Raw genomic sequence first — 23,502 nt, 5'->3', positions numbered from 1 at the left:
TTAATGTTGCATGTGTTCCACCACAATAAAAACCGTTGTTAAGGTGCCGCGGTGCTCTGTCTTCGTCTCTCTAGGATCACCAGCTGGAAGCCGGCGCCTGGCCGCGGGGGGTCGGCCACCCTGTGGAGGGGTCCAGGCGGGAGGAGCCCCGCGCCTGCCAGCCGCACTGGCCGGCAGGTGCGTGCCTGAGCCCCGAGAAAGCTGCCCCTGCAGCCCAGGCCAGCCTTCCGCTGGAGACAGGCGTGTGAAAGAATAATGCTATTTAAGCCACCGCGTGCTCCCGGCAAAAGACCAGGGGCGCACAGTAGGGAGCCCGGGTTTGAGTGTCTGATGCCCTTCGTGGTGTGAACCCGCACCTTGCTTTCTGCCCCTGCGGAGGGTGCGGGGCTGAGAAGGGCCGCGTTCACACCTTTACCGCCACAGCACGAGCTGCTGGGCAGATGCACGGCTTTCCAGCTGCCCCTGCTCTGCGGGTGACGCTCGGGTGGGGCGAGCACCCGCGTCCAAGGCCAGAACTCCAGGGGGGACACCGCAGCCGTCTCAGGGTGTGTGCCTCGCCCCCGGCCTCCGCCCGTAAACAGGCCGGCAGGACATCGGGGGCCACAGGCTCCTGGCCGGGAGCAGTTAAAGGAAAGTGCTGACCAGGCGTTGGGCCAGGAGAGAGGAGGCAGCGGGGAAGGGTTGAGAACCCTGGGCTAGAGGGACTCACACTGGCCGGTCAGCTTCTCGAGCTCCCGTTAGAGGTGTACCCCGCCCGATCCTACACGCTCGGCAAAAGCACCCTGGGGTCTTGATAAGAAGAGTCGGGAGTGGAACCCAGGGGAGAACGTCACGCACGGAAACAAGCTGTGAGCAGGGCCTTTGATCAGAGCTGAGCGTGGCCGCCCAGCGTGCGGCCTTTACCTGACGACGCACTGTGGTTGATGCTAAACTGCCTATTTCTCCACCTCAAACCATCACTTTTCCAGGAAAAAGTAAAAAGTGTTTCCAGCACCCCGTTCCCACTGGGCCAGTGAGGCTCCGCTGTGACACAGTGCGGGGGCCGGGAGGGGGAGCCACCATCGCTCAGCACTGCGTACGTGCGGGTGTGATGCCGGGGCCCGCGGGCCCCCTGTAGGTACTCTCCTATCTGCCCCGCTCCCACCCTCCGGCGCGGCGCCCCCATAACCACGGCACCGCCAGCTCTCACCACGGGTTCGGGTCCCGGCTGCTGATCACACCGTCACGTCGACTTTGGGACTGTTTTATAAGACATGCCTGGTCTACAAGACACAGACCAACTGCTCCCTCCCACCCCCACGGTCATGACAGGTGACTTCATAACATCAGCGTCTGCTCAGTTCTAGCCCCACCCACACTGTGCTCTTCAGCAATTCACGCAATCGTGTCGATCGAGGTTTTGTATCCTGAACGAGGTTTTGTGCTCGGGCTGCGAGGGGCTAACGGGACAGGTTCTGGTGTGGAGAGAGAAAAGTGCGCACATATGGACCCGATCGAAGGCGCTTCCAGCGATTCTGGGGGACACGTGCGGAGGAGGGAGACCTGGCTCCCAGGAGCTGGGCGTCGGGGAGACTTCGGGGACACAGGGTAGAGAGGCAAACACCGCGACCCAAGGTGAGCACATGGGGGGGGGGGGGGGCAAAGGCAGGAAACTGCGAACAGGAGCACTAAGAGGACGGGTGTGTGTGTGTGTGTGTGTGTGTGTGTGTGTGTGTGATGTCACCTCGCCCTGTGGAGTTGTTTCCATTCAAAAGCTTTAAACCCAATATTTTAAAAGGAGGAATTTATCATTTTCAATTTAGTAAAGATTTTGAGTGCATTTACCTTCAGTTGGAAATTTCTTGGCCCGTTCCTCAAAGAACCATTCTTCGGATTTTATCCTCACGTTTCTGAAAAGCAAGCAGACAGGAGCGTCGGCTGGGAAGCGGCCCCTCACAGGGAGGTGGGGAGGATCACACAGTATTAGTCTGGCCAAGGACCTCAGGGTTCAAATGCGCGGCCCAGCCCCTGACCCTGCCGCTCCCCCAGAGCTCAGCGGGGGACCAGTGGCAGCAGGGTGGGGAGTCTCTGCTTGGGCGTGTTTTACCGTCTGTGTAATATGTACATGTAACACATACACCTCAACCTGTTCATGGGCCCAACGCACGGGAAGTACTTCGTGTTTTCTGAGTAAATGTACAAGGGGAAACAAAATTGCCATCAAAATAATCAAGGGAGCTGCTCTGTGCAGTCAGGTTCCTCAAGCGGCTAAAGCAGCACATTCCCGCGTGGCCTGCGCTCCCCCCAGTGCCCTGATGGCAAAGCAGCCTCCAGGCCCTGGCTCGTCAGACCGACAAGCTGCCAAACTCCCGGGGCAGGAGTTCACTGCGAACCTGAGATCAACCAACTGCTTTGCCAGCCTGTCCAGCTGCTGGGCGAGTCCCAGCTAACGCAGTCCCGCGTGCTTTCCGCGAAAATCGTTTCACTTCTTGCGTCTAAGATGGCTTTTACCTACAAAGCACAAGTGAGGTTTCTGCACCAGCCCAGTCGATCTGATTTCAACGTTCTCACAGGAAAACAGGCTGATCGGGGCGATTAAATCCTAGGTAACCGGGAGCGGAGTGAGGACGTCGAGATGAAGATAAAGAAACGACTTCATCAGGCTGCCACCACCACTTCGTGCGAAGCACTGATAACTCTCCCCCACTGGACCTTGGAGAGGCGAGAGTCACAGCCCCAAGCATGATGGAGGCCCGTGGCGGGGCCAGGAAGTGCGTGTGGGTTGGGGAGTGAATGACATCCCCAGGGGCAGGGGCACCCGGGAACCGGAGGGATCAGGTGGGACCTGCACCGGGGGAGCCTGAGACAGCCCCTGAGGTCTCCCGTGCATCGTGCCCTCGGACGTGCCGGCCGCTCACACACTGGGCCCCGGCAGCAGCTGGAGAGCGGGCTGGGTGTGAGGCCGCAGGGAGGGGTGGGCGCCGTGGCCAATCGGAGAACCCACGCACCGTTTCCACGTGGAGACGATAAGTATTAGGCATTCACAGGCCAACGAAACAAGGTCTTGGGCTGGCGCAGCCTGCTGGCCACGGCGGTGTGGTTCCCGCTTTTAACCCCCATAACTCATTTCCACCCCCCTTTGTTGAACTGTCTGTCACATTCTCGCTCTCTCTCTTTAATGTTTTTATTGATTTTAGAGAGGAAGAGAGAGGGAGAGACAGAAACATCAATGATAAGAGAGGATTATCGAGTGGCTGCCTCCTGCGAGCCCCCTACTGAGGATCGAGCCCGCAACCCGGGTATGTGCCCTGACTGGGACTCGAACCATGACCTCCTGGTTCATAGGTCGGTGCTCAACCACTGAGCCACACTGGCTGGGCTGTCTGTCATCTCTACCGCCACCGGCCTCATCGCCTCGCGTCTGGTTTCACTACCAGGACTTCCACGTGGCCTGTTCCCTTATCTCCCCTCCCGAGTCCGCCTGGCTCCACAGCCCCCTCTCCTGGTTTTCCTCCGGCAAAGCCCTTTTGTCTCCGAGTCCAGCTCTCTGGGCGGCTCTGAAGACCCTGCCCTCGCGGGGGAGCCCCCAGCAGACAGGAGAGGGCGGAGGCAAGAGGGGATGGGACTCGGGAGCCCGGGTCCCAGTCTTCCTGACCTCATGGCCATGGGCCAACTATCTGGTGTCTCCAAGCCCCGTGTCCTCACCTGGAAGACAGGATCACAGCAGTGGCTGCCCCAGGAGACGCCTCCAGGTTTAAGACAGACAGTCGGCGCCAAGGACAAGGAGCGCTTCGCCGGCCCTCGCCGTGGTGGGCGGTCCTTGTCACTCCAGGTGTCTCCTCTCCCGACAGTGTCCGTCCCTCTCATCCGGGCCTCTCCCCGCAGCGCTGCAGCCAGGGCTGCTCTGCGGTCCCGTAAGGACACCTGCCCTGAAGGCGGGGTCCTCGCTGCCCCCGGCCAGGCCGGCACTCGCCTGCTCTGGCTGCAGCACCTGCGAGCTGGGTTTGCTGCTGCCTCTTTGTAATTGAGGTCCCAGAGCTTCTCCTTCCTTGGTTTTAAAACTCGATGTCCCTCGTCCGGTGCCCACAGACCCACTGGTTCTCGGGGAGCAGGACTCAGGCCGAGGAAGAAGCAGACAGGGGAAACCGACGGGGCTCAAACCCGCCTCCAGGCCCCCGTTCAGTTACGAATGTCAAATGTTCTAACGCGGTGGTCGGCAAACTGCGGCTCGGCAAACCGTGGCTCGCGAGCCACATGTGGCTCTTTGGGCCCTTGAGTGTGGCTCTTCCACGAAATACCGCCTCTTCCACAAAATACTGACTTCTGCGCATGGGCCACGAAGTTTCAATCGCACTGTACATGTGCGCCCGCACGTGGTATTTTGTGGAAGAGCCACACTCAAGGGGCCAAAGAGCTGCATGTGGCTCTCGAGCCGTGGTTTGCCGACCACGGTTCTAAAGGGTTATCATGCCTTCTCTTTGCGTGGCCATCCTGGCCGGTATGGTTCAGTGGTTAGAGGGCCATCCCGTGCACCAAAGGGCTGTGGGTTTGATTCCCAGTCAGGGCACGTACCCGGGTTGCGGATTGTGGCAACCGATCGATGTTTCTCTCTCACATCGATGCTTCTCTTTCTCTCTTCCTCTCCCTTCCTCTCTCTCTTATTGAAAAGCATAGCCTCAGGTGAGAATTTAAAAAAAAGAGAGAGGACAGCAGCCCAGAGTGGACCAACCAGAGTAAGAGCAGAGGGTTTTGAAGAAAATAGCAAAGAGAAAGGGGCGGGGGGGGTAACAGATGTTAGAAATGAGTTAGCTCTCCCGTACGGCACCTGTGTCGGTTCACACAGGGCAATGCAATTACCTTAGGTGTTTTGAAAAACATCTTTATTTCAAAAGAAGGAAGCTGGGGTTATAGAAATCACACTTGGTGTCCTTAGAGGGCAGAGTTTCAACACCAGGGCCCGACGCTGGGGCCGAGATTTCAACACGGCCAGCGCCCGGGCGGCCGCTCAGCCCTGACCCCCCGATTTGACTTTTTGCTTCTAGTTCACTATTAGGAGAAAATTGCTGAAGAACGTAATGCCTTACCACGCCATGTTTATCGTTAGACCTCAATGTCTGTGGTTGATTAAAACGGAGGAAGAGCGTTCGATCTCTCGAGACGTTTTTGGAATTAATTGCCACCTACCCGCCTGAGAGCCCAGACCTGCACGAGCGAGCACAGGTGCGGCCGGCGGCGTGCAGTGATTCTGCGTCTTCCTCTCAAGCCCAGGAAAGCCCAAAGGGCTTGGCTCCCACGAGCCCAGGAAACCTGAGGTGCGTGGAGGTGGGTCTGGTAGGAGTCGGTGCTGGAGACGGGAGGTCGGCCGCTCAGGACCACAGACATCGGGTGGGGCGGCTGCACTTTTCTCTGGGTGAGCGACTGAAATGCATCAGGCCTAGCGAAGGGACTGGAAATTTAGGGAGACTCGTGCCAGGGCGCCCAATAAGCAGCCCTCCTGAGTTAGGGGAGAGGGAATCCGGCCGCTGCATTCACACTGAGTGAGCGGGCTGGCGACTGCTGAGCGAGAAGTGGTCTCAGGTCTCCGGGCGCCGCCTCCACCCCTGGGCTCACAGCAGACACACTCCCTTCCCACAAGGCCCGTGCCGGCCTGGTGCACGCTGTCCCCCAACCACCCGAACACACTCCCGTGGGGGTGCAAGGACCCACGACCAACCCATTCTTGCTTGGAACAGTGGGAGCCCAAGCCCAACAGGTTTACCATTTTCAAAATGGATAGTTCAAAAATACCAATTCCATAATAAAAAAAAAAAATGCTTACAACCTCACACCACCAAAAGATTAAAATACATTAGATTCAGTCTATCACGAATGGGAAGCATACCCGTTTCTTCTTCTTCTTTTTTTTTTAATCCTCACCAGAAGATATGTTTTTAGTGACGAGAGAGAGAGAAGAGGGAGAGAAACATGGATGGATTGCCTCCTTATAAGCCCCAACTGGGGATCAAGTCTGCAACCTCGGTATGTGCCCTGACAGGGATTCGAACCCACAGCCCTTCAGTGCACGGGACAACACTCCAATGAACCGAGCCACCCGCCAGGCCAATCCAATGGATTCTGAATTACGGTGACCTCCAAGTCTCAGAAGTTCGCTCTGCAAACGTTTGCCCGCTGCCCTTGAGGCTTGTCTCGGGCCACCGCCCAGGACTCCCGCATCCTCACCTGCCCTCGTAGCACACGGTGCACCTCCAGAGGCGGGTCCTGCTCAGGAACACGCGGCACCCGGAGCACATGCAGTGGCTGCAGCCCTGGCACACGGCGCCGCGGTTCAGCAGCAGCCCCAGCGCCCGCCGGCAGTGGGCACACGCCTTCTCCTGGTGGCCCTGGCCCGGGCTCTTCCCGCCTTTCCACCGGAGGTGCTGCAGGTGCGCCTTCAGCTTCCTGTGGCCAGAGAGTCCCATCAGACCCCACCGAGCGGGCGGCAGAGGCCAGACACCCCCCCCGCCCCGCGGCCAGGGCCCCGACAGCGCCCCCACGGCAAGGGACAAGGGGCTTGCCACCCACGCCCTGGGCCCCCCCATGGCCCATCCTGAGGCTCAGGGGTTTCTCAGCTGTGAAACAGGGGTGGGGAAACCTTACCCCAGGGCTGCTGGGAGGGTGAAGGGCAAAGCATCAGGGAGAGGCCTGGCCCAGAGGAGCGAGCTGCTCATTGTTCTGGGTTTATCCTTTCGTGCCCAAAGGGCATTAAAATGATAGGCAGGAACAGAGAGGAGAGGAAAAATAACACACAGAGGCTGACACTCAGTCTCATGTGCAAGGCACGGAAGCTCTGTAACGCAACATGCATGCCCGCGACTGCCATCCATACCGGTGAGACGGCTTAACTGATGCTCTGCTCAGACACTGCCCATTCCCGGTGGCCAAGCCCCCTAGGCGAGGCCCTAGGGCAAAGGGCTATCTCGCTGGACCCCAGGACACTCTTTCTGAAATATCTCTGTGACCTGCTTTTAGAAGAGAGAAGCCAATTCCAAGGCACACCCTTACACCCCGCTTTCAGGCTTTGCCCAGAATCGGTAGCCTCAGGTACCTGGCCCCAGGTACACGTTCTTCAATGATACCCAAAGCAACGCTCCTAATCAGGGTCACCAACCAGTGGTCCGTGAGCCCTGAAAGGCTGGTGACCGCTGGTCTAATTGCGGAGAGATCTTTCACCCTGTGCTCAGCCTGCTGCATTTCTTAGCGGAAGGGTGAGTTCGTTTAGAGAGTCCGGGGATAGCAGGTGGGGATAGACAAAGAGCACGGCACCTTCCAGGTGACCGGGAAGTCTCCCTCCTCCCTCAGGCACGCGGTGCCCGCAGGTGTGCTCTGGGCGGGTGTTCTTGGCAAACTCTGAGAACCCAGCCGGGCCCGCAGCCCAGCCCTTCACTGCTCTCCTGGACCTCATGTCCCCTCAGACGCGGACAGACACAGCATCGGCGTCCAGTTGGCCTCCCGACCCACTCGAAGGGGGGGCTGGACAGCTGACATGGACACTGCTCTGAAACACCCAGTTCTGCTTCAGTAAATGTTAGCTGACAGCAAACAGCTGTGCAAAGACGAGGCAAGACGCGCCCACAGGCAAACCAGCCGGGAACAGGCCGAGCAGGTTGGGCCGAGCAGGTTCGCGTTTCACATCCTCCTCCTTTCCTCACAGCCCAAGTGAGAGAAAAAAAGAAAAAAAAGAAGAAAAGAAAGAAAAAAAAGGCAGGAATGGATTCCAGCAGATTTGCTGTTTCTAAGCCGCTTCCTTTCTTTGTGCCTTCAGGTGCCACGGAAAATAATTTAGGAAAATCTTTCACCAGGGGGCTTGCCCCGAGGGGTGCTGGAAGCCTGTCAGCTTCCCTAGAGTTATTCCTGCAAAGTAGGCAAATGTGTCCCCAAAAAGGCACCAGTAAGTAACAAAAGCAGCTTAAGTAAAGGTGACCCCGCCTCCCGCCCCCTGCCCGCCCCCCTGCCCTGGGGCGCTTGTCAGACCAGAGGCTGTGGGTGGTGAGGAGCCATATGCCATGTCCCGGGGCAGCTCCCAGCGGGAACAGCCACCAGCCCAACGGACCCCCATCCGGGCGCGTACCGGACCCGCTCCTCCTCGATGCTCTGCACCGCCCGGTCCCGGCGCAGCACCCGGAGGACCGCCTCCTGCTCCAGCTCCTGCAGGGCGTCCAGGCTGACTTCTTGGGCCATTTCGCCGTCGCTTCGGGGACGGGGACGGGGTGACGTTTCACTCCATGGCCCCGCGCCCGTCGCGCAGCGCGGAGGGGCCGGGTCCAGCAGCCCCAGTTCCGGAAAGCGCTCCCGCTCCGGTTCCCGGCGCCCGCTGCCTGTGGCTCTGCCTCTCCTCTCCCTGCCGCACTCCGGGGACAGAGAGCTCGGAGCCTCGGCCCGGCCCCGGGCGGGCGCTCTGCTCTCACCGGGCCGCAGCCTCTGGCGTCCGTCCGAGACAAGAGCGTGTCTTCCTCTGAGGTCTTGCCAGCGGGCTCTACGCGAGGCACGGGGCCAGCACACAGATAATCTCCAATCTGCGGGGTTTAAATAGCAGCAGGGAGACGGTCAGTGACTCAGAGGCGAACTGTCCCCTTCGAACATCTGCCGGTCGCCGGGAAGGACGGCGGAAAGCCAGCCGGCTCAGCGCCTGGGGAGAGAATAAAAGCAGGTCAGGGCGCCGGGCCTGCATCCCCGCAGCCTCACCTCCACACACCGGGAGCCCTTTGTGTTGTCTGCCCTGGTGATGTCGGAAGGTTTTAAATTTTACTAAGTTGGTCTCGTGTTTCTAAAGGCCTCCAGCTCCCAAACTTGACTCTTTCTAGTCTGACTTCCGCCTCTTCCGCCATTAGAGGTGCGAAAGGTCTGTGTTTAATACCAACCTCCTGATTGAAAACACTTTAGCAGAGCAATGTCCTCGATGCCAGCTGTTATTTTTACAATTAACTTCAGAACTCAAAAAAGAGTAACCAATTAGGGAGGTCTGAGGAGACGTCACCACAGCCTCAACCCATCAATCATGTATGGGCCTCAGTGGTTTCACCAGCTGCCCACGGTGGGGTCCTGTTTCTGCTACTGCGAGTCGAAAGGCTCTGCCTACATTGTTCCTACGTTTGTTCCTCATCAGTGGCCTTGGGCAGCCATCCCCTTCAGCCTGTCCCTCCCCCCAACCAAGGAGGAGGCTGTGAATGGGTAAGACACTGGACAGATGCGCAGTGAGGAAATGCAGAAAGTGTAGCCCACGGAGTCAATGCACTTTCTACAATGCTGTTTTGTTATCAGATCTACATGAATTCCTCAGTGATCACACTTCCTTCGAATGCTTGAGAAGCTACACTCCCTCTGTCGGCCTTCTGCAGAAACCCGCACCATAGTCCTACGATCCATATGAATCGGTGGGTGAGCAGTGAATCCGCCCAAGGGGTCAGTCTCTTTAAGCAGTGATTCCTAACCTTTGTTTCTTTAAATCTTTATAGTGAAAGATGGGTAACCTTCCATATTTAAATGCACAAAATAAAATACTTTGAGTGGCAAAGAAATTCGACACCAATGAAGTGACCCCTACACCCGGGCACCACTCGGAAGGAAAGAGTCCCCAGCCGAGGGGAGATGCATTTACACCAAACCCGCCCATCTCCGCGGAGATCTGGCCGTCAATCTGGCTCCAACACGAATCCAGGATCACCTGGGTCCAGCCCTTCGCTCCAACAGCTGGAACAAAGCAAGGAGGACGCAGGAGGATTCCCTGCTGCCTGTCTTTCCTTTCCCTTCAGCAAGGCCCACGCCGGGAGCCACGCCTTTGTCTGGGATTGACAGGGATGCAGGCCGCAGGGGTGGGGGTGGGGTGCCCCCTAAGCCAGCATGTCCTTCAATCCCTGCATTTCCGTTTTGTCCGTGTGCAGTCCTGCCGGGCCCAGTGGAACAAGCACAGGGTTTAGTCCATCAGCCCAACAGCCCGACTTTATCAGCCTGCTCTCTGCCACGCACGTGGCAGTGAGGGTCCATAATAAACAAGACCCAGTGTCCGCATTCAGGAAGTTCACATTCCACGACCTGTGCACCAGGAGGTCACGGTTCTATTCCCGGTCAGGGCACAGGCCCGGGTTGTGGACTCGATCCCCAAATGTGGGGCGTGCAGGAGGCAGCCGATCGATGACACCCGCTCATCGCTGATGTTTCTCTCTCCCTCTCCCTTCCTCTCTGAAATCAATAGAAATATATACTAAAAAAAAGTTCACATTGCAGCCAGAAAACAGGCGACAACATGTAGGGTGAGTAGAAAAGCCACGAGCCTCCACAGAGAAGGGGTGCTCACAGGGAGGCAGGTGCTCTCCACAGGGACAGTGGAGGTGCGGGAGGGGGACGGTCAGGGGGGCTTCCAGGGGAGGGTCAGGGGGCTCCTCGGGGGAGGGTGTGCGGGGCCACTTTGCCAGTCATGTGCTTGCTTGCTTTTCCTCCACCTAAGAGCAAGGCTTGCCTTTGGCTTTTTAGACCTGACAGAGCTGGGGGCGAGGGGGGGCGGTGGAGGGAGTCCCAGAAATGAGAGACTGAAGGGAGAAAGGATGGGAAAGCCAACGATCTACCTGCAGGCTGCAGCGCCCCCCCCCCCCCCTTTCTCCCACCTTCCTGCCAGCTCTGAGCAGCTGGCCCTGAAATCAAAGGACAGAAAGACCCCTCCCTGCCGTGAGGGAGGGACTCGACCTGAAGGGTGGAAATGTGGCGCCTGGCGGAGGGGCCGGGTGCCGGGTGTGGTGTGTGAACGTGTGAACAGGAGCGAACAGGAGCGTCATCGCTGCCGGGCTTGCAGGGGAAATGACAGCACGTTCTCAGAGCCCCAAAGCCACAGCCTCAGCGCAGGCCACTCGGGGGCTTGGCCACAGCCATTTCCTGGAGCAGCGGCACCGCTGAGAAGGCAGCCGGGCGCAGGGGGAGGCTGGGGGCCAAGGTGACCTGGAGGGGCCACGGAAAACGCCACCCGTGTCTTTTTGGCGTGTGTTTATTCCTTCCGGAGGCCGTGACCGCCCGAAAGCGGCGTCACCCAAGGAAGGAGGTGAATGGAGAGCAGCTTTCTGTCTGCGGCTCCCACCCACCTGGGCCCAGACCTGCACACGGGACAGATTCGTTTTTGCAAAGGCGAGGCGACAGGCGTGTGCGCCCATCACAAAGTCTGACCCGAAACGGACACGTGCGCTGATGAATTCCTTTGCTCTGCTGTTACTTCATCAGAGGTGGGTATTCCGAAAGCCAGTGAGCGCCAGCCCTGGGTCCCTCACCCACACGCCCTGTCCAAGGCCTGGCACCTAGTTCTGTATTCCTTTTCTTGAAGAATCTCCACAAGCTGTGTAACTGCAGGTCCCTCAAAACTCCATCCGTTATACGTGAGGTTGCGTGTACATGGGCTTAAATCTAGAAAACTCGACACCCACCCAAGGTGAGAAGGGAGCATTTCCTCTGAAAGCCCACACAGCGCACTGCTGATCCTGCAGGAGGGTATCTTGCCCCTCCCGGTCCCCGCCCCCCAAAAAATATTATAGAATCCGAGTAAAACACTGACACAGGAGTCCATGATTTTCATGGCTTATACTTGACATCTTCTTATGGAAGGGTGGAGAAATGAGAATTAATGTTATTATATTGTCATAGGTGCTACTTACAATTGTCATTACTACTTACAACTGGACCAACAGCTATGGTTTATTTATTTAGCGCTTACTCTGGGCCAGACAGTGTGCCGAGTATTCTGCATACCTCAATCCTCATTTCAACACACAACAAACATGATGGAGTAAGTACACCCATTTTACAGATGTGAAGAGTGAGGCTGGAGTGACTAAGCAATTTACCTGATGTCACATTCTAATCTGGGTCCAATTAGCTCCAAAGTCTTCTGCTTTGTTTGAGCAGAGAAGTTAGAATCTCCCACTACCTTGGCCAGATAACCTTTTCTACACCAATTCTAGCTCAATGGAGCCTTAATATCTGCTGTGCATTCTCCTCTCAGAATCTCTCCTCTTGCCAAGAAATTGGTTTGGGCGTTAAGGACGTTTAACTGAAAGAAATTTAAATTAGACCCCAGCTAATTTAATTTTTTTATTTTAAAATTGTATTTCTGTTCCTCCTCCAAACTGAAGATTATGGCTGATCCAAGCAAACGGAATTTATGCCGCAGACTCAGAGCAAAACAGTAATAAACGATACATACAGTAACTCACAAGCCAAAGAAGAAATTGGACACTCTGTGCCACCGCCTAAAACAATTCACACCGTCTAGCTTTGGGATAGTGTTTTTGTTTTAAGTAACTCGAACATACTTCCTCCACATCATTTAAATCATTATTACCCTGAATTTTAAATGTCTGCTATTCAGTAAAGTGACAAGTCACCTTTGTTTAATTTACCATTGCTTTTGTTTCTCACCTTTTAACGTCATCCAGCTAAGAAAAGTCACTGTAGCTGTAATCTCTACTCACCCCAGCCCCCAAATGGCCCAACGCTGTACCTGGATGCTCAGCCTACCTTTGAATCAACTGCGAGAGAAGAGATCAGAGGAGTCTGCTCCGAAGAGGAGGAAGTCGACTTTTCTTGGTGTTAGAACAGCTGACGTATTTCTCCTTCCTTCCTGTTGGGCACGGGGTGAAGTGTGCATTCCCCGCTGGCCCTGAGTGCGCTGTGGCTACCCCACATCCCCAGGGCCCCCGAGAACAAAGCCACCCGAACCACACCCAGGAACTCTCATACGCCAGCAGTTTCCATTTTTATCTGGAGGGAAGACTGAGCTGGTGCTACTGAAATGTCTCACCCCTATCAAGAACTACCCCCCCTCCCCGCCACCCGCCAAGAGCAGAGGCTCCAAATGCTCAAATGTCCCCACACCTGCAAGGGTTTCACGTTAACTTCAAGTGTAAATGACTACATCCCAAACATCAGCTGCCAACTCAAACACCAATTGTAGAACAAGACTGGCATGGACTCCTTTTTTTTTTTTTTTTTTTGGTAAATTGCATTGATGTTTAGCATACATACAGGAACATGGTACAAATCATAAGCACAGCTTGATAAAGTTTCCCAAAGTGAATGTGTCTATCAAGAAATTGAACTTGCTCGGCCAGTGTGGCTCAGTGGTTGAGCATTGACCTATGAACCAGGAGGTCACGGTTTGATTCCCGGTCAGGGCACATGCCCAGGTTGTAGGCTCAATCCCCATTTGGGGCGTCCAGGAGGCAGCTAATTGATGATTCTCCTTTATCATTGATGTTTCTATCTCTCTCTTCCTCTCTGAAATCAATTAAAAAAACTCTATTAAAAAAAAGAAATCGAACTTTAACAGCACCCTGGAAGTTCACATTGCAGTATTATATTTTACTAGAGGCCCAGTGCATAAAAATTTGTGCACTCAGGGGGGGGGGTGTCCCTCAGCCCGGCCTGTGCCCTCTCGCAGTCTGGGACCCCTCGGGGGATGACCACCTGCTGGCTTAGGCCCACTCCCCGGGGGATTGGGCCTAAGCTGGCAGTCAGACATCCCTCTGGCAGCCTGGGAGCCCTCAGGGGATGCCCACTTGCCAGCGGGGAGCAGGCCTAAGCTGCAGTCGGACATCCTTAGTGCTGCTGAGGAGGTGGGAGAGGCTCCCACCACCACCGCTGTACTGGCAGCCATCAGCCTGACTTGTGGCTGAGCAGAGCTCCCCCTGTGGGAGCGCACTGATCACCAGGGGACAGCTCCTGCATTGAGCGTCTGCCCCCTGGTGGTCAGTGTGTGTCATAGTGACCAGTCATTCCCAGTCGTTCTGCTGTTAGGGTCAGTTTGCATATTACCCTTTTATTATATAGGATTGTATGAACATCTAAAAAAATTGATCTATTGTACTATTGATGGATGCTTGTGTTATTTATAATTTTTAGCTATTATGAATAGTGTGACTGCAAACATTGTTATATAGTCTCTTGGGTGAGTATTTGTACGTGTTTCTGTTGGTTACGTGTGTAAGGGTGGAATTGCTGTGTCATAGGTCATGTTTAATGTCAGTAATGCCACCCACAGCTTTCCTAAATGGCTGTACTCACACTCCTACCAGCAACAATTTCCAGTTGCTTCATATGCTCATCCACACTTGATGTCATCTGTCCTTCTTATTTTATCCTTCCTGGTCAACCGGGGGTGATATCATATTACGGTTTTAATTTTCATTTCCCTGATGTTTTGTGTAGCTGAGTTATCTGAGCATCATTTTATATGTTTATTGGTCATTTGGAGATCTACTTTGATGTTGGACTTGTTCAAGTCTTCTGTCTGTTTTCCTATTGGGTTGCCTGTCTTTCTGTTATTGATTTGTAGATGTTCTTTATATATTTAGGACACGAGTGCTTTGTCAGATATTTATATTGCAGATATTTTCTCCCTCTCTGTGAACTGTTTTTTTCATTCCCTTAATAGGCTCATTTGAGGGTCTTGAACTCACTCTTGAGGGTGATACAGTGTGAACTCTAACGGAGAGAATATGATTCCGGCAAGCCAGCTGATGACCAAGAACAGGGCGTGTTGTGTGGAGTCACTAGAGCTCTCTGAACACTCCTGGAACTTGGTTTGCTCATCTGTAAATGAGGTTCGCTTTGCTCATCACTTTGGCTCTCTGGTTCTGAAATCTCACTCTTCCCTGGCCTGAGGGTGACAACTTGAGATGGTGAATTCCATCAGGTGAGGAGCAGTGGTGGGCAGGAGGTGATGGTGAGCTGTGAAGGGTTAGGATGACTAAAGGGAAGAGTGAATTAAGAGGGCAAACTTTGTAGTGACAGATCTGAGTGATGCTCAGGAAACTGCTTGGCCTCTCTGAGCCTGTCTCCTGGTGACGACCACAAGGCCTCCCTGGCAGTATATAGTTCATTCAATTCATTCATAAATATTTATTGTGCATCTACTATGTCAGGCGCTGCCATAGTGATCATGGTTGAGGATCCCTGACTTAAAAAGATTCCTAATAAATAGTGACTGCTGTCTGGCCCGTGTTGCTCAGTGGTGGAACCAGGAGGTCACAGTTTGATTCCTAGTCAGGGCACATGCCTGGGTTGTGGGCTCAGTCCCCGGTAGGGGGAATGCAGGAGGCAGCCGGTCAATGATTCTCTCTCATCACTGATGTAATATACCTCTCTCCCTCTAACTTCCTCTCTGAAATCAATAAAAATCAACCAATCAATCAATAACTAGTAACTGTTATTTATTTAGTAGTAATATTACTATTTTTGTAGCTTAAGACACTGAATGAATCCATTTAGGAATGTTTGGGGGGAAATGTTTTAGGAATTAGGGTAATCTGGAAGAGTTATTATTTTCCTAAGGCGGGTGTGACAAACACCTTAGACTGGAGAGCTGAACAACAGAAATTTATTTCCTCACAATTCTGAGGCCCGGAAGATGGAGGTGTTGGCAGGGCCTGTAGCTGGCTGTCTCCAAACCATCCTCCCTCTGTGTGTATCTGTGCCGAATCTCCTTTCCTTATAAGGACACAGGCATATTGGACCTTATTTTAACTTAACCTCTAGAAAGGCCCCATCTCCAAATACAGAATGCCACCTCCTCAGGTCTTGGTGGTGAACATGTCAACATGTGAATTTTGGGAGGGACACAATTCAGCCCATAACAGTAGGATATACTAAGAAAATTTAGAACTTCCACTTTTTCAAAAGCTAAGAACGTAAACTTTATTGTTTAGGAAATGGATTCATAGTCTAATATATCATAGTTGCAACACACACATTTGTGGGGGACATGCTCAAAAACTGTTCCTGCTCGAGGGGCATAATTAACGAAGTTTGGGGACCACTCATCTGGGGCCTCGGGCTACAGTGGGCAGCAGGGAAGAGTCGGCAAAGACCTGGGTGCTGGGCGGGTATAAATTATTATTATTATTTTATCCTCACCCAAGGATATTTTTCCATTGATTTTTACAGAGAGTGGAATAGAGAGGGAAAGACACAGAGAAATATCGATGTGAGAGAAACACATCGATTGGTTGCCTCCTGCACATGCCCTGACCAGGGACCAGGCCAGGGAGGAGCCTGCAACCAAGGTACATGCCCTTGACCGGAATCTAACCCAGACCCTTCAGTCCGGAGGCCGACACTTTACCCACTGAGCCAGACCGATTAGGGCTGGGCAGGTATAAATTGGATCACATCTGAAAGCAAAGGGAGCTGACACAGGGCGGGCCCGGGGTTAGACCAGAGGGCAAGGGAAGTCGGGGAGCGGCTGAGTGTCTGCATGGCCAGGGGTCGGCAAAGAGAGCGTGAAGGTGCTACATGCCCGAGGGAAGCCTTCGCACTGTGTGTGCGGGTGAGAGCACTCTTCCCTTCTGTGTCCCTGCCCTGTAAGCTCAGGCATGGACAAGACACCTGCTCTGGACGACAAAACGTGTGCAGAGGTGACACCTGCCACTTTATGAGCAACATCTTCCTAGCCAACACTTGGCCACCATTCTCTCTCCCTCGGTGACTCTGGAGTCACGCTGCTCCACCGGCCTGGTCCCAGCGTGGAGGAGACGTGGGGCAGAGCCACAGCAGACCCTCCATGGGCGTGCAGTGTGAGTGACAACACATCTTTGCTGTCCTCAACCACCAAGAGTGTAGGGTCATTTGTTTCTGCAGCTGAGCCTATGCTGGGTCTGTTCCTATACACAGAACTGACACAGTATTTAATAACTATCTCTCTATATAAAAGTCTAATATGCTAAGTGTCCCTCCACCCGTCCTACTGGTCGCTATGATGGGCACTGACCACCAGGGGGCAGATGCTCAACGCAGCAGCTGCAGAGCTGCAGTGACTTGGCAGTGGCGGTTCTACGGTGACGCACCCCAAAACCAGAGAGGAGGGAGCACGATTCCTCGTGGGGCCGTGCGATTCCACCTTCGGCCGTGGGTTATGTTGTGGTTGGGGCACTGGCGGCCCTGAATCTGGTTTACTGCACACTTGCGTTTGCGTTCCACACCCTGTAGGACAGCAACTTTGCAGAGTGCCCGCTCACATTCCAGGACCTCTAGGGGGATGTCGGGAGAGCTGATTTCGGCCAGATCCCCGCAGGCCAGCCCAAGGGACCCCACCTGCTGGAGGGACCCCGCTCACTCCACAGACGCCGGAGAGGGACCATGGGAGGTTGGCTCCAGGGCATGTCTGGCCCATCTGGCCCAATCCTGCCCCACTGGCCACCTTCTAATTAATTTCCTTTCACTGTGTATGAATCTGTGCACTGGGCCTCTAGTTATAGCATAAAAACCAACCGTCAGAAAAAATAGCAGCTGGAGGTTCCTGTTATGCCCATGAGCTATCCCTTAGTAGTTAATCTGGGGGATGGAGCCCCAGGGAAGGGGCGGGGTAGCCGGGATTGGGAGGAAGAGGGACCCAAGGGGCTCAGAGCAACAGCCACTCCAGTTGGTACTTCAGTCCCACCGTGCCTGAGTTTCCCAGCGGACAGCATCTCGTTAGCATGGAATTTCTCAGCCTAGGATTCTCACTTTAGGTATGTGTCAGCCACAGGTTTATTTTCTGCTTCTTACAGCACGAGATTCCTCAGACTACAGTGTTTGGGCATGACCAGCTTCCTTGTATTATTGTTATTATTATTAGTGACTCAGTGCATCTCAGTAACACACTCCTAGGCACAGGGAAAGGGAGGAAAACTCGGACAGCCACAGGGTTGGATCGGGGTGGTGAAGGGCCCCACATCACAGACAACACTGCAAGACCCCACAGAGGCCGCTGACTTACCAGCAGAGGTGGCATGGCTGGGATTGCTAGGCCTGCACTTGCTAAATCAAGACACTGGCAACACCAATCCCTATCTCTAAAGAGTATAGTTAGGAGACGACTCGAAGGAAGAAAGCACGCAATACCGGCCAATCTACGGCTAACTCCCAAATGGAAAAACAAACTCGAGATTCACTCCACTGACTTACTGCGCAGCAACTAAACGTTATTCTAAAATGTGGCTGAATCCCAGAGATGTGAGCAGCCATGAGGCTGGTGGACCTGCATTCTTGGGCAATCGGGGTGCTGGGAACCCCGACTGGACCAACTGCCCCAGTGATTGCCCATTCCTCCGCCCTACGGAGTGTCCATCCACTGGGCAGAATGCCAGGCCCTCTCACTGCGTTCTCCCAAGCACTGAACATCACTGAGCCTGGAGACTTCAAACCCCCTATTTACAAAAAAGTGGGACTATGAATATGGGGTGATTTTCAGCTACAGTATCCCTAGTCTCTGCCTCACCAATGCTGGATTGGGAAGTTCCTAAAAGGCTGTAGAGCAATAGCTAGAATACGTCCCAGACCGCACAGCCTTTAACTGCAAGTGCTCACCTGTTCACTCTGGCTTTGCACACAACCCCGAGACACTCGGCTCCTCTAGGCCACAGCAGAGGAGAAATTAGAAGAAAGTGAAAAGGCCCCGTTGGGCTCAGGCGTGTGGGGTCACGTGACTGAAAACACCAGAAATGGATTATCGGGGGCAGCTGGAATGTCCCGGAGACAGACAAAAACACGCACGGATTGGAATCCCATGTAGACTGAGGCACAAGGCTGAGAACTGGAACAGGCGAGTTGAAGGGAGATCATAGGAAGAGAACAAAACTCAAAAAGAAAGTCGAGTTCAGAATCTGAGAAGCACCCCGTCCTCGAGGGCAGGCCTCCCGGCTCGGACGGGTGTCCGGGCCCAGCAGCTGCGTCTCAGGCTCGGCCCTCCTCCCCTGACCCACAGGAGGCAGGAGGCACCTTCCTGCACCCCAGTTCTCTCAGAACCAATGTGTGTGTGGAAAGCATGCACTCATTCAATAGATTCTCACTGTGCACCTACTATGTGCCAGGCACAATGCAAGGGGCAGGGGAAACATCAGTGTATAAACAGATTCTGCGGCGTGGCAATTAGGATTTGATAGGGTAGAAACAACAAGGGTTGCTGATGGATTGCAGGTGGGGTGGGCGGAGTCGCAGGGTCTTGTAGTCAGCTCTTGGGGGTGGAGGGGGGGGGGAGTGGGTTTTAGCAACTGGGCTTTGGAGAGGTAAGGAGTGACAGCTTGCCTTCAAGGGTGTGGTAAAACCAGAAAACAGTCCGCAAAGCCACACATCTCAGCCTCAGAGTCCATGCAAGCAGGCGCATAGCCCCAGCCCTTCTCGGAGAACACGGCCAGAGCCCGAAGCAATTCCTAATTTTCATAAAGACCCCGAACACAAGTCCAGTGTACGTCTAGGTCGTGCTGGTGAAGGCAGCCTGGAAGTGTGCAGCGTTTTACAAAGTTTCCACCCCAGAATGCTTTTTTTTTTTTAACCCACCCTACATTTTATTTTATCAGATTTTAAGAACACATTTTTCAAAAAGCAATAAAGACCTCCATTCGTGGGGCTTCCCATTTCAATGCAAATACATTCTTCCAGTTTTAAGAAACATTTAATTCAAATATACTTCCTCCTCTGTCATTTAAACAAATTTTTCTACAGAAAAGTGGTTTCCCCATATATTTCAGTAACAGAATTTCACAACATAATAGTTATATGCACATATCTCATATATATTAAATTAAAAAAGAGTAAACTTGAAGCACTATTATAAAAGTTAATTTTGGGAAGCATAACAATCTTTGGTTGAAAAATGCCCCTCCCCAGAGATTACAAAAGGAAGGAACACTTTATAGAGTAAAACAGTATTTACTCTGGTCCACTCTGATTTTCCAAACATGTCCCTCTCAGGGCAACATTTCTTCAGACCAATTTGAGTCACTAAAAATAAAAATGTAAATAAAAAAAAACCCTTTAAGAATAAATGAGTTCCTCCTCTTTGCCCTTGGCTCATTTGAAAGAGACCCTGCCAGGTGTGAGGACTCAGAGAGGGAGGGCTCTGGTCCACCTGAGCGTAAAGTGATACCTGAGCTACGTGATTTTTCTCCTCTGCATAGGACCAACAGCCAATGCACAAAGTTTAGGTTTTTGTTTTTTTGTTTTTCTGAAGTATGTGGCTTAATGTTTACTCTGCCTTTTAGCAGGCGAGGTGAGACCCACACAAAGACTAATTCTGATGCAACTTGGGATATCTGATGAATTTACTCCCTACAAACTACTGTCAGGTGACTTACTGAAGTGCGAGATCTTTTTATTCAAGTGGGGAGAGAAAACCCCCTAGGCAAGAATTCAGAGCCGCATTCTATGTTCTCTCTTAAAGAGGGGAATTCTCCCCAAGAAAACTACAGGGCCACAGTGTTCACTTTGTACCAAGCTGGCATTCCTGTTAGGAGTGTTAGCGCCCTCTAACTTTTCACAGAAGCAAGCAACTGAGCCTAAATTGTTATTCTCAGGCTGGTTTGTTGATGTTAGAAAAGGTGAAGAACAAATGCCACACATTAACTTCATGGCTTCTCTAAATCACCAAGAAGTTAAAATATATTTTGCAAAATAGAAATTTATCCCATCCCCTGTAAAATTACTTTCCAATAATATTCTTAGTTAAGGAGGTCAAACTTACTCAAATACCCAGTTTTCAATGATAATTGTTTTTAATTTTTAAGGGCTGAAGCAGTATACACACATTTGTACAGACTTTTTACAATAAACTATCTACAATACACTGAGTTGTTAAGAGTCTTGAAAGTTGGTATTAACTTTGGAAATGAGCATTGCAAAATCACATTCTTTATAGATGAAATGTCTCATTTTGAACTATACTTTACTTCTCTAAATATTCAGAGTTTATAAAACATATCATTTCCCTACCATAATCCAAGGGCACTGTGTTGAATTGCTCAATAAATGCAAATGTTCTTTTAAGGGGTAACAGGCCAGATGTTCATTCCCAAGTTCACACCCATTTCAGAGGGGTCAAAGGATAGTGACTACATTCAAGAGGCATTGAGACATGTTAGCATTATGCCTTCACAGTGAAATAAACCAGAGAACGCCTTTGTAGATCTTTTCCCCCTTCTAGTTCATTGAGATGTAATTGATATGTAACATTATCTAAGTTTAAGGTGTACAGCATAAGGATTTGATAATAAGTTTATTATGAGCAAATTTTAGTTACCATCTATCAACACACATAGTTACAAAAAAAATCTTTTCCCTTGTGATCAGAATTTTTAAGATCTATTCTTTTAGGAACTTGCCAATATGCAATAAAGTATTACTAGTTATAGTCACCATGCTGTACGTTACATTCCAGTACGTGCTTATAACTAAGTTTGAATCTTTTGACCACTACCTTCATCCAATTCTCTCACCCCACCACCCACAAATCTGATTTCTTCTTTGATGAGTTTTTAAAAATAGACCCTACATATAAAGGAGATCACACCGTATTTGTCTCTTTATATATATGACTTATTTCACTTAGTAAAATGTCCTGAAGGCCAATACACATTTTCCTTTTTATTGACTGAATAGTATTTCACTGTACGTGCATACATCTCCCTTATCCACTGATGGGTTGACGGACACTTCAGATTGCTTCCATGTCTTTGTTATTGTAAATAGTGCTGCAACAAACAGGGAGGGCAGAAGATTCTCTTCCACAGTGATTTCCCTTCACTCAGATATATTCCCCTAAGATCATAGGGTGGCTCCGGTTTTAATTTTGAGGGCCCTCCATACTGTTTTGCATAGTAGCCATCGAATTTAATGTGGGTCTTTCTTGACATTTTAAAAAAGATGAAGTGGTAGAGCGTTCTGGAAAGCCCGTCAGAGTGTCTACTGTGCTGGAGTGCTTGATTTATTCTGGTATGTGCTGTAGGCAGCAGTGCCTTCTGTTTTCCCTTTCCTCTTCTTCTGATAGTACATCCAGGAGGCGATGAGTGCCAAGGCACCACCTACAACAGCTAAAGTAATCCCAACAATGGCTCCTGTACCTAATGATTGAGATGGTGTTTCATCAGGAGTGGGCCGTCCTTGAACACAGCGAGGAATCTCGGGTACCCAGGCATTATTAGCTTCACAGACAATTTTGCGGCTGCCTTCAAGGGAATAACCCTGGTTGCATTCAAACTCAACTTCGGCTTTGTAGTAATATTTTTTCCCAAATCCTGACACCATATGTCCATCAGGGAGTGACGGATAGTCACATCTGACCACTTTACACACAGGAGGGTCACTGCTCCATTTGTTTGGCCCAGAACAAGTCAGTGTGCTCTCTCCAACAAGTGAAAATTCATCTGGCCCAGTCGAAGGTTTACAACGGTAAGTGACTACTTCATTATATTCAAATGTATCCTTGTGGCTATTGCTGAATGTCCCATTTTCTATCTGTTGAGGTGGCTGACACAAAATCTTTTCACACTGCGGGGGGTCACCACTCCAAGCCACATTATTCCCATCTCCAGCGAGTTCACAACGTAGGACTGGTGTTCCGACTAAGTGATAGCCCACATTACAAGAATAGTTAGCCTGTGCACCAAACTGAAAGGTTCCCTCTAGGCGGCCATTTATGGGCTCTGCTAGCTGTGGGCATGATTTTCTTGTACAAGCCTCCCGGAGAGCAGGTGCCCACGTGCCATCAGGCTGACAAACAGTAGTGGTGGGACGAACAAGAGGGACAATAAGCCTGTATCCTGGGTGACACTCATATTCTACTGCGAACCCAGCACTTACAGGGGGCACAGGATTACCCTTGGCCTTCATAGAGACATATGTTGGTATCTTATCACAGGCATCGGTGGATGCGGGTAACCGGAGCGCGAGCGTCACCAAAAGATTCCCAACGAAGTGGCTCCAAGAAGAGAAGGGACGGCGACGAGATGCCCTCCGAGGCCCGCGAGAAGCCGTCATTTTCCGGGAGATGAGCGGGAAGCCGTTGACCAGCACCCGACCCAGCAACCCGGAGACTCCCAGAATGCTTTTTTAAATGGTGCTTTTAAAAATAGTAAGAAGGATTTACGTGGAAAACTTGCCTCCCCAGAGGAAGGTTCCTACCAGAGCCGAAGTTTCCTAACCCTGCTCCCCAGAGGGACTGTAACCAATACCTCGCTGCCCATCAAGGTCAGGAGTCACCAGGTGTCCACCCGTCTGAATATTCAAATGAACCCATGCAGGCGACTCTGCCCCCCGAACTGGTTCTGTACACTTATCATATTTCGTTTTTGCTTACATTTGTTTTGTTTTAGCTGCCGTGGTCTAGGCAGTTGCCAGGCTACTCAAACGAGTTCCCGCGGAAACCGCCACCTCGGAGACGAGAGGAGATAGTCCCGAGTCCAGGCCCGGCGCGCCTGCCCGACCAAGGAACAAGGGGAAGGGCGTGGCCCTGAGGGGCATGGGCGTGGCCTCGGAGCGGGCGTAGGCGTATAGGGGCGGGGCCCGGAGGAGGGCGTGGCCTTTTGTGCGGGCGTGGGCGGGGCCTGGAGAAGGGCGGGGCTGGAGAAGGGCGGGGCCGGGCAGGCCGGGCCTCAGTGCGCCGGCGCAGTGCGCTCTCCTCAGGGCGGCGGAGGCGACGCGCCGGGGAAGATGGAAGACTACCAGACTGCGGAAGAGGAACTTGCCGGCCGACGACGGCGG

At 52.5% G+C, this 23,502-nt stretch overlaps 2 protein-coding genes across 3 annotated transcripts in view; one reads left to right on the top strand and one right to left on the bottom strand.

Annotated features, from left to right (window-relative positions):
* The window catches only part of SYTL3 (synaptotagmin like 3), a 37,818-nt gene extending 29,341 nt beyond the window's left edge, over positions 1-8,477 (bottom strand). Inside the window, exons 1-3 of the mRNA XM_023758222.1 lie at positions 8,087-8,477; positions 6,199-6,417; positions 1,825-1,889 (exon numbers count right to left, since the gene is read on the bottom strand). Coding sequence (XP_023613990.1) covers positions 1,825-1,889; positions 6,199-6,417; positions 8,087-8,196 — 394 coding nt within the window. The 5' untranslated portion in view covers positions 8,197-8,477. The remainder of the gene's footprint in view (positions 1-1,824; positions 1,890-6,198; positions 6,418-8,086) is intronic.
* Positions 8,478-23,362: 14,885 nt separating this feature from the next.
* The window catches only part of DYNLT1 (dynein light chain Tctex-type 1), a 5,011-nt gene continuing 4,871 nt past the window's right edge, over positions 23,363-23,502 (top strand). Inside the window, exon 1 of one of the 2 annotated variants that reach the window (XM_006093884.3) lies at positions 23,363-23,478. In XM_006093884.3, coding sequence (XP_006093946.1) covers positions 23,452-23,478 — 27 coding nt within the window. In that variant the 5' untranslated portion in view covers positions 23,363-23,451. The remainder of the gene's footprint in view (positions 23,479-23,502) is intronic. The other variant, XM_023758211.1, reaches the window with a different exon arrangement.

Source organism: Myotis lucifugus, unplaced genomic scaffold, assembly GCF_000147115.1.
Source record: "Myotis lucifugus unplaced genomic scaffold, Myoluc2.0 scaffold_125, whole genome shotgun sequence".
Classification (NCBI taxonomy): domain Eukaryota; kingdom Metazoa; phylum Chordata; class Mammalia; order Chiroptera; family Vespertilionidae; genus Myotis; species Myotis lucifugus.
The sequence above is the reverse complement of the archived record's forward strand: the minus strand, read 5'-3'. Positions and strand labels throughout refer to the sequence as shown.